The sequence below is a fragment of the Euleptes europaea genome, chromosome 17 (assembly GCF_029931775.1).
Source record: "Euleptes europaea isolate rEulEur1 chromosome 17, rEulEur1.hap1, whole genome shotgun sequence".
Taxonomy (NCBI): domain Eukaryota; kingdom Metazoa; phylum Chordata; class Lepidosauria; order Squamata; family Sphaerodactylidae; genus Euleptes; species Euleptes europaea.
Window position 1 is genome coordinate 23,279,209 of NC_079328.1, and position 10,807 is coordinate 23,290,015.

A 10,807-nucleotide genomic window follows, 5' to 3' on the forward strand; every position below is an offset into this window, starting at 1 on the left:
TTTTGGGAACTTCCAAATCATCATTACTGGAAACACTCTTTTTTACATAAGTAGCTGTCAGTGGCCCTGATCTGGATAGCCCCTGGCTAGGTTCATCTAGAAGCTAAAAGGACTAAACTGCGGCTATCGTATTTTGGTCACGTCATGAGACGACAAGAGTCACTGGAAAAGACAGTCATGCTAGGAAAAGGTGAGGGCAGCAGGAACAGAGGAAGACCCAAGAAGAGATGACTCAATCAAGGAAGCCACAGCCTTCAATTTTTAAGATCTGAGCAAGGCTGTCAAAGACAGGACATTTTGGAGGACTTTCATTCATAGGGTCGCCATGAGTCGGAAGCGACTTGACGGCACTTAACACACACAGGTTCATCTCATCAGATCTCAGAAGCTAAGCAGGGTCGACCCTGGCAAGCATTTGGATGGGAGACCCCCAAGCTCTACCAGGGTCATGATGTGGAGGCAGGCAATGACACCCCACCTCTGAACGTCCCTTGCCTTGAAAACCCTACGGGGTTACCATAAGTCAGCTGTGACTTGACCAGGGGAAAAACCCTATCTGTAGAAATTATTAATATTAATAATTAATATTCATTATTATTAATAATAGCAATACTAACATAGTCTGTTTGGGGAATAATGTAGTAGAAAAGGACAAGAATCCAGTAGCACCTTAAAGACTAACAAAAATATTTTCTGGTAGGGTATGATATTATAGGGTATGATATTATAGGGAATAATGATTATTTATTTTTCAGACAATTCCTTCATCTTGCGGTTGTTTCCGTGGCGCTTTTGCTACTCACCGCCCTTCTCCAGCCAAAACAACTCCCTTTCTTACAAGAGCCAGCGAGCGCTTCCCTCCGCCTGCGGGCGCTTGTCCCTCCTCGCCCGCCTTACCCACGTGGGCTGTGACGGCCGTAAGGTTCCTTCCTGGGGATTCCCCTTGCGCACGTGTGCGTCATGCCCGATGTCTGCCTCCCGGCCACCTCCGGTGCTTCTGGGCTTGTGCGATGCCGCCGTCCCCGCCGCCGCTGCCAGCTCCTGCCAGAGCCGCCTTCGGTTCCAGGGAGTGGCGAGCAAGCTGGGCGGAGCTCCGGTGAGGAGGCGGCGGGGGATTCCTTTCCAGCTCCTGTAGCATCCCAATGGCAGGGCCAGGGCCAGTCTTTTTTGCCCCCTAGGCAAGGCTGCCCTGACCTGGGTGGCCCAGGCTAGCCTGATCTCGTCAGATCTCAGAAGCGAAGCAGGGTCAGCCCTGGTTGGTATTTGGATGGGGGACCACCAAGGAAGGCCAGGGTTGCTGTGCAGAGGAAGGCACTGGCAAACCACCTCTGTTAGCCTCTTGCCTTAAAAACCCCAAAAGGGGTCGCCATAAGTTGGCTCATACGTATATCTTCTTGGCTGTAGGGAATAAAAGGTAAAAGGGTAATGAGTCTTCTGGCCCAGGCTAGCCTGATCTCGTCAGATCTCAGAAGCTAAGCCAGGTCAGCCCTGGTTGGTATTTGGATGGGGGACCACCAAGGAAGGCCAGGGTTGCTGTGCAGAGGAAGGCACTGGCAAACCACCTCTGGTAGTCTCTTGCCATGAACCCCCCCCCCAAAAGGGGTCGCCATAAGTCGGCTGCGACTTGACGGCACTTTACACCCACGCACAGGGGGCGCTGGGGTTGAGTTTGTGGAACCAAGGGGGCGGTGGCCCCAAACGTTTGGGAACCACTGTATTAAATGAACTGGAGAATGTGGCAGAAGACCAGCTTTCACATTAAAATAGACACATTTGTAGGGGGAAAAAACCCTTAGTGCCACCCAGGCAGTATCTGCTGAAGACTGAGAAAGCAGAGGCAGCCTGGGTCACCCTGTTACTATCTGATCATTGGTACTTGTCCTGATTTCACTATGGTGCCCTTCTCAGCAGCACTAAACCCCTGGCCTTTGTAACAAGGCCAGCAATCAAATTTTTTGGAGCTGAACCATTAAAAGTCTGGGTTCAGCTGCAGATCAGCAGGTGTTTTGTTTTTTTTAACTCTCCAGTTGGGGGGTGTAGATCTCGTCAGATCTCAGAAGCTAAGCAGGGTCAACCCTGGTTAGTATTTGGATGGGAGACCACCAAGGAATACCAGGGTTGCTGTGCAGAGGAAGGCACTGGCAAACCACCTCTGTTAGTCTCTGGCCCTGAAAACCCCAAAAGGGGTTGCCATAAGTCTGCTGCGACTTGACGGCAATTTACACCCACGCACAGGCAAGGTTACTTGTGCCCCCCCCCCATTGCTAACCAGTTTTCAAAAACAGATGTCATGGAGAAAAAAATAAAAGCCTGATGCATTCTTACAAAACTTTTTATAAGACATTATAATTAATTATATTCCATAGCACTGTTGTGGTATAAAGGAAAAGGTAAAGGTCCCCTGTGCAAGCACCGGGTCATTCCTGAACTGTGGGGTGACGTCACATCCTGAAGTTTACTAGGCAGACCTTGTTTTATGGGGTGGTTTGCCAGTGCCTTCCCCAGTCATCTTCCCTTTAATCCCAGCAAGCTGGGTAGTCATTTGACCGACCTCGGAAGGATGGAAGGCGGAGTCAACCTTGAGCCGGCTATCTGAAACCAACTTCCGTCGGGATCGAACGCAGGTTGTGAGCTGAGCTTGGACTGCAGTACTGCAGTTTTCCACTCTGCGCCACTTATCTTAAAACAAAAAATATATAAATTGTTAGTTGCATTTTTTCAAGAAACTAATCTGTTTAAAACTGTGCCCCTCTGAGGTCTACGCCCTAGGCAACTGCCTAGTTCGCCTAATGGTAGCACCGATCCTGGCCAATGGGCAGCTCTTCCTGAACGGAAAGAAAAATTCACACACACCGCCCCCCCCCCCCCGTGCAGCCCTTCTGTTACCTTAGGGCACGTCTCGAGGTCTCTTACCTCGGAGTATCTGACCTGTGGGGTTACGCAGGGCTTAGTCTTATCATTCATGCTATTCAATCTTTATTTAAAAAACAACCAAAACAACTGTAGTAGAAATAATTCATAGTTTCAGAACTGGATGCCATCAATATGCTGCTGACACTCAGCTGTATATATGCAAATTCCTGGAGATGTGCTAGAGGTCTTGAGCCATAGGTATGAGTGCTGTGGTTAAATGCCTAAGAGTGAGGTTGCTCTCTGTTAGGCTGTGATCCTTGGCATACTTATGCCAGAGCCAGAGGTCACTTCATCAGATGCTTTGGAGGGGATGTTTCCATTTAAGTGCACTTGAGAAATTACTGTCTAATTTACTAAAGCTTACACTGAGATAAATTTTGCTGCTTCTTATGCTGGTGCAGTAAAAAAAACAAGTACTCTAAGCCTTGGCCAGCTCTGAGCTGCCCAGTACTGGAAGAGCATTTCTTCATTTAAACAGAACTGTCTAGTGAAAACAAGAGCTCATGTTGAATTGAGGCTACTTTGTTTTCTTTGATTCCAGGATCATGTCCCTTTGGTTACTTTGGCTCGGCCTTTCTGTGGGATTTGCAGGGCTGGTTTGATGCATGTTGTGCAGCTGTATTGCCCTCTTGAAGGCTCCCCATTCCATCGTGTCCTTAGTGTGTTTGCCTGTGCAATGAAAAGCTGCTGGGGGAAATCCGAAAGGTGAGCTGGGGGCGGGGGCTGCTTGTTCTCTTTTATGCCTTGTGTGGATGCTGGTACCAGAGTCCAAAGATGATGGCGACAAGCATTTATGTAACAGTTTAAATGTTCAGGGATGTTCATCTTATCTCAGCAATCCATACAATCACCTTGTGAGGTAGTTCAGTGTTGTTATTCCCATATTGCAGATAGGAGGCTGAGGGAGAGAAAAAGAGGGAACTAAGATTACCTACTTTTATGGTAGACCTGAGAATCACACCTAGGATGCTGATTTATCGCTGTCTTTGAGCTAATAAAATTTTTAATGCTATAAAATTTGGGAAGGGGTCATGGCTTAGAGGCAGAGCATCTGATTGGCATGCAAAAGGTCCCAGGTTCAATCTCCAGCATCTCCATTTAAAGAATCTGGCAGTATCTGTGAAAGACCTCTGCATGAGTCCTTGTAGAGCTGCTGCCAGTCTGAGTAGATAATACTGACTTGATGATCCAAGGGTCTGATTCAGTGTAAGGCAGCATCATGTATGTTTCAGTTCTCTTCACATGCATTGCTGATGTTTTCTTTCATGCTGACCTTCTCCTGCAGCTGGAAGGTATTACGGTCCCAATATTTGGAAGTGCAAGGAAAAGAAATGCAAGACTGCAAACCAAAGCAGGTATCCTATGCCAGTTGGTGCATTTTCTTTGGTCTATGTAACGATGCAATCCTATTCAGTTACCCCAGTCTAAATCCAATTAAATCAGTGGGTTTAGACTGGAGTAACTCTGCATAGGATTGCACTAGGAGGTTCAGTTTTGATATAAGACTGGCACTGTATCTATGGTGTGTCTTTTAATAAGTATAAGGAAAAATGTATTGTCAGAAGGTATGCTGTATTGCTTGTTCAAGGCTGACCCCATGAACCTAGCAATGGATTCCTTTTAGAATCTGCTTACTGGGTTATCAGTGACCACTGGTGAAAAAGTTGTTCATGTATGAACACAACCAAAAAAATAGCTAACATATTTCACTCAAGCCATAATAAATCCTTTTAATTGCCCTTAAGAAGTCCATGAAATGAAAGTTGCAAACAGACGCTTGAAATCAAGACACTAGGAGGGTAGTGGAACACCTTTGGCATCTTTACAGTCAGTCCTAAGCATAACATAACTTGGAGGAAAGTCTTGCTGTCTTCAGTGGGACTTCCTTCCTAAAGTTTATTAGGTTTGCAGCCTTAACAAGGTGTTCACGTACCTCACTTCAATACTGGTCATTTTTTAAATGCCATAAATTTGGGGCTACACGTAAAACTTATCATCTGACCGGAATCTTTTTTTTAAATATGCCTGCAATGCCTATGGTTGCATTCTTGTATTCACAGAAGCAAGAAAGTCTGGTTGTGGCCAAGGATTGGTGTGATGGAGCGGATGACTGGGGAGAAGACAGTGACGTGGCCTTGTCTCAGGACACGTGCTGCCCAAGCCCTGGCTTGCTTGCAGCGTCAGATCCCTTCCCCGGAGAAGGAGACTGTGCATCTCGGTTGCAAGGTCTTAGCCTGCAAGAAGCCTCAGGAATCTCCCATCTCTCATGCTCCGATAATCCAACTGGGGAAGAGCAAAATGTTCCCATGTGGCAACCCTACTACATCAGCGCTGTGGAGGAAGAAGATTGCCTTGCCTACAATGATACGGATCACGCCCAAAAACTTTTGAAGGAGTATCAGCAGAGGGAGGGTGTTGATTTGGAACAGTTGATGTCAGAAAGGTGAGGCTGAGTTGGGGCTACCTTATCTGTCAAGTCCGTTTTGGTCCCACCTGTCCTCTACAGGGTAGAACGGGATAAAAACGGAATGAATAAAAAGCTGTATTAACTTGTGTAACTTGATGACTCTGTTATTCGCAGCAACATGGCTGAGAGTTGTGGCGAGAAATACGAGAAGAGTGATGTTGAAAAGAGAGGCGAGGTGTTCCACAAGTTTATGAAAAGGATCGCTCCTTGTCAAGAACAGATCTTAAGGTGGGCTGACTAATTCATGGTCTGTCTATTAAGGAGGGGAGCACCGGGCAGGAATTAAAGGGGGCTGCCTTGAGACACTACTTAAAAGCAGTGGGGTGGATCCAACCACCCCCCAAGCAGCCTTCCTCCAGCCCAACTTAAGTGGTTCTTCCTCTAATAGAAAAAAAAAGGTAAAGGTCCCCTATGCAAGACCGGGTCATTCCTGACCCATGGCGTGACGTCACATCCCGACGTTTACTAGGCAGACTTTGTTTACGGGGTGGTTTGCCAGTGCCTTCCCCAGTCATCTTCCCTTTACCCCCAGCAAGCTGGGTACTCATTTTACCGACCTCAGAAGGATGGAAGGCTGAGTCAACCTTGAGCCGGCTACCTGAAACCAACTTCCTTTGGGATCGAACTCAGGTCGTGATCAGAGCTTTTGACTGCAGTACTGCAGCTTACCACTCTGAGCCACGGGGCTCTAACGGAAAGTTCACTTAAAAGGCCCCTTGGATAGGAGGAGGGCTTCAAAAGTAGTGTGATATTAATACTGTAATAAATAAACTTTACTTTGTAGGGGGGTAGGATAGTTAGGATCTACCCCAGTAAGGGGAGGAAAGAACTCTTGACAGGTGAATGCAATACCAAGAAGGCACCTATAGGAGACCAGCAAATCCGCTCCGTAAAGGTTTGTTCAGCGGCCAAGGCAAGAGATATGTTAGATATTTATACACCGCTGTTCTTCCCCATTAGGGACCCCAAGCAGCATACAACATTGTTCACCCCTCCTCTGTTTTATCCTCAGAACGACAGCCCTGTGAGGTAGCTTAGGTTGAGAATGCTTGGCCCAAGGTCTCCCAGCAAGGTTCTGTGAGCAGTAGAATGGGGGATTGGACCTTTGCCTCCCAGTTCCTAGCCCAGCAGTCTAATCACTAGACCATACTGGCTCTTGGTTGATGTCTAATCTTGCAGCTGATGCACAAAGCAACGTTCAGTCCTCCAAGATGTGGCATTATCTGTTGGCCTCTAATTCTGCTGGAGTATCCCAAAGCCACTGTAGAAATGTGAGGTGTTTGTGAGGAGTTCTTAAGAGATGACTTCATCTGTTCCTGGGGAGGGACCCAGTAACTCAGCAGCAGGGCAGGCGCTGGGCTTACAGAAGCCTCTGGCTTCGATCGCTGGTGTCATCAGCGAGGGGATCTCGCGTGGCCTTTCCCTATGCTGACTGGGTGAGCCAGAGAGGGTGGTGGTGGAGGGGGCCAGTCTCATGCAGATGTGAGGGGCTGTCTTGTAGAATGGGGGCTAAATGCTGACGCGTGCATGCGTGTGTGGGCCTTTCTTTCTCCTCAGGTATTCCTGGGGTGGCCAGCCTTTACTTATAACCCGCCCCTCGACAGACATCAAGGCTGTTGTCCCGCCCTGCGGGAACTGCCAAAGCAAGAGAATCTTTGAATTTCAGCTTATGCCCGCTCTGGTCAGCGTGCTGAAGTGTGGAGATGAAGGTATGCACATCTCGATTACAATTATTGTGTAAAAGCAGCTGGCTGCAACTGTAGCATTTCACACCACAGGCAGGTAAATGTTTCTCAATACCTTGAAATGTGCAGTCAGGGAATCAAATGCAATTGCTACTAATGTTGCTTTTCTGGAGAGCTAGGCATGTGTGTGGTGCATCACGGCAAGTGGGAAATGGGATCAAGTGAAACTTTGGCATGGTGTAGTAGTTAAGGGCGGTGGCTTGGAGTGGTGGACTCTGATCTGGAGAACCGGGTTTGATTCCCCTCTCCTCCACATGAGCGGCGGAGGCTAATCTGGTGAACTGGATTTGTTTCCCCACTCCTCCACATAAGGCCAGCTGGGCGACCTTGGGCTAGTCACACTCTCTCAGCCCCACCTACCTCACAGAGTATCTGTTGTGGGGAAGGGAAGGTGATTGTAAGCCGGTTTGATTTTCCCTTAAGTGGTAGAGAAAGTCAGCATATAAAAACCAACTCTTCTTCTTCTTCCTGGGGTTCACACAGCCTCTTGTCTGGCACGGACTACAGGTGGAGTTCTCTAGGGCCTTCTCCCAAATGTGCCCGGTTGAAATGGAAACAGTCATTTCATGCCCACCTTACGTCTTGTTTGAGCCATAGTGGACAGTGGAAGGCTTTTCATTCTTTTCTGAATAATGTTTAATACAATTTCAGATAGAGACCTTGAGAGAGCCACTGAATACTAATTTCTACACAGACATGGGGAGTTCTGGTTTAATGTGTCAAACATGAAAATAATTGTGTCGGACACTGGGAATTGCCACCATTGGAGGCAAGATCCAGGGATGAGTGAAAGTAGAGAAAGTCGCCATATAAAAACCAACTCTTCTTCTTTCATTACGTGTGGTTGGAGATCTGTGCAGCTGCCGACCCATTTAAACACAGACCTTAATAACCTGAAAGCCAGGAGACCCTATGCAGAGTTGAGCGTGCCTAAGCACAGTTATTTCAGTATATGCCTGACTTAGCAAATGATTGGACTGTTAGCTGTCTCAGGTATCATCTAGTATATCTTGCATTTAATGCTGCAAGTCCTGAACAACTTTGCATAGAGATAGTTACTGAATGCAGCGATGACCGTTCCAGAGGGGTGGCCGCGTCTGTCTGTAGCAGCAAAATGAAACCTAAAGTCTTAACAAAACTTATTCCGGTACAAGATTTTATGAGCCACAGCTTACTTCATCTGACTCATGGACACTTGTGCGGGAATACATTTTGTTAGTCTTTAAGGTGCCAATGGACACTAGGTTTTATATGAATCCGGAGGGACTGTGGCTGTTACCGCACTAGGTATTCCCAGCAATGTATTAAGAGTTTGAAAATGTTATAAAAATGTTCGTACTTTTTATGTATTCCCACTGATGTATTAAGAGTTTGAAACTGTTATAAAAAATACTGTTCGCACTTTGTTTGGCCCCTTTAGCTGTGAAGACGTCTTCCAACCATTTTTTAGCCATGGCATCCAAAAACCCTTTTAAAGCGATGTTTTTTATAACATTTCCAAACTCTTGATACATCGCTGGGAATACCTAGTGCGGTAACAGACAGTGTTTGGCTATACCCCCCAACAGTTTTTTTTATTGGGCAGATGTGGTAAAGTTGGTGCTAAACAAAATATTCAAAGGGAGAATTAACTTGTTTTACTTTAAATGACCTTTTCATACATGTTTTCAGAACTGTGGATATAATAGGATTTTACAACTTCAAAACTGCTTTTTCCTCCCTCCTTAGATCTGTCAGTGGAGTTTGGAACAGCACTGGTATACACGTGTGAGAAGAGCTGCTGGCCAACTAACCATTCAGCGCCCCTAGAAGAATTTATTTTTGTACAAGAAGATCCAGATCAGAAGCTATTTAAATAGATCCTATTTAATTCCTTGTATAAATAAATTTGTATTTTATTAATCCAAAAGCAAAGCCTTGTGTGTTCATCAGAAACAGAGAAGGTTGAAGATTGTGTTTATTGGGGAAAAAATTCCTGTTTCCAGGCTTGGGTCCAAAATACCTGAAGCACCACTTCACCAGTGTGAGGTAGTGGTTAAGAGCAGCAGGCTGTTATCTGGAGAACCAGTTTGGTTTCCCCACCCCTCCACATGAAGCCTGCTGGGTGACCTTGGGCCAGTCACTGTTCTCTCTGAACTCTCTCAGCCCCCCCCCCCAACCTCACAAGGTGTCTGTTGTGGGGAGAGGAAGGGATTCTGATTTTAAGCTGTTTTGAGACTCTTTAAGGTAGAGAAAAGCAGGGTATAAAAACCAACTCTTCTTCTCGCCTATCATTCTGCTTGCTCCCTGAGATCACATGAACACATGAAGCTGCCTTATCCTGAATCAGACCCTTGGTCCATCAAAGTCAGTATTGTCTGCTCAGACCGGCAGCGGCTCTCCAGGGTCTCAGGCAGAGAGGTCTTTCCCATCACCTACTTGCCTAGTCCCTTAACTGGAGATGCCGGGGATTGAACCTGGGCCCTTCTGCATGCCAAGCAGATGCTCTGCGTCTGAGCCACGGCCCCTCCCCGTGCGTGAGGCCTTCCCTCACGAACATGAGTTGGTTGAGGTAAAATTGAGGGAGGGTAATTCATGGGAGGGACTTTCCAGTGGCTGCCTCTAGACTGTGGAACTTGGGAGCTGAGGCTGCAGCTGCAACAGGCCTTCTGGAGAAAGCTCAAGACATTTCTGTTCTGGAAGGATCCAAGTGACTTGTCCTGTTGCTTTCTACAGATGGCTTCTATGTTTGAATATTGCTTTTCTTAAGGATTGTTGCTAGCCCCGTGGGGGGGGGGGCTGAATATAACTTATCTAAATACACATAGTGTGTTTTGTCCCAGCTAAACCTGATCAAATTCATCACAAAGTAAAACTTTAATTCTGTTCCTATAGCTCACTTGTGGTCAAAGGCAGCGGGCAATGATGTCTGCAGAAGTCATCTGGGATGGGGCAAGGATGGCTTTCAAATCTGAGATAAAACAGGTCTCTGAAAACGCGGGCAAAACGCAGGGCAACACAGGGGGAGACCGACGCAACCTCTGCCGGTTGGAAACGGCATGCATAATCAACACAAAGAAAGTCATCGGAGGGATGACCACAAGGGAAACAGGCCTGCATAAAAGACCTAAGCTACATAAGGTTGCTAGCTCCAGGTTAGGAAATTAATAGAGATTTGGGGGCACAGCCTGGGGAGGGATAGAGTTTGGAGAGGGGAGGGAGCTTAGCAGGGATGTAATGCTATAGGGTCCACCATCCAAAGCTGGGCCAGGAGTTCTCCTGGAATTACAACTGATCTCCAGACCACAGAGACCTGTTCCCCCTGGAGAAAATGGCATCATATCCCTGCTGAGCTCCCTCCCCTCTGTAAACTCTACCCCTCCCCAGGCTATGCCCTAGGGTACCAACCTCCAGGTGGTGGCTTGAGATCTGCTATTACAACTGATCTCCAGCCGATATGAGATTAGTTCACCTGGAGAAAATGGCTGTTTTGGCAACTGGACTCTATGGCATTGACATCCCTCCCCTCTCCAAACCCCGCCTGCCTCAGGCTCCGCCCCCAAAGCCTGCAGGTATGTCCCAGCCTGGAGCTGGCAACCCTACTCTGCCCCCAAATCCCCAGGAATTTCCCAGCTGGGATTTGGCAACCCTCTTTCCCCATATCTTTAAGAAGTGAGCTGTGACTCAAGAAAGCTCATATTTA

General features: G+C 47.1%; 1 protein-coding gene across 1 annotated transcript; it reads left to right on the plus strand.

Moving 5' to 3' along the window:
* The first annotated feature begins 736 nt into the window (after positions 1 to 736).
* Positions 737 to 8,991, plus strand: PDCD2L (programmed cell death 2 like). The gene is made up of 7 exons (XM_056862327.1): positions 737 to 1,096; positions 3,455 to 3,618; positions 4,199 to 4,268; positions 4,974 to 5,356; positions 5,495 to 5,608; positions 6,938 to 7,089; positions 8,854 to 8,991. The coding sequence occupies exons 1-7, from the start codon at positions 737 to 739 to the stop codon at positions 8,982 to 8,984; spliced, it is 1,374 nt and encodes a 457-aa protein (XP_056718305.1). The 3' UTR covers positions 8,985 to 8,991.
* The last annotated feature ends 1,816 nt before the right edge of the window (positions 8,992 to 10,807 follow it).

Excerpts from the sequence above, each read along its gene's own strand:
- PDCD2L (XM_056862327.1), top strand. The coding sequence starts at position 737 with ATGATTATTTATTTTTCAGACAATTCCTTCATCTTGCGGTTGTTTCCG. Across the intron at positions 1,097-3,454 it reads GCAAGCTGGGCGGAGCTCCG|GATCATGTCCCTTTGGTTAC; the intron begins GTGAGGAGGCGG and ends CTTTGATTCCAG. Across the intron at positions 5,357-5,494 it reads GAACAGTTGATGTCAGAAAG|CAACATGGCTGAGAGTTGTG; the intron begins GTGAGGCTGAGT and ends TGTTATTCGCAG.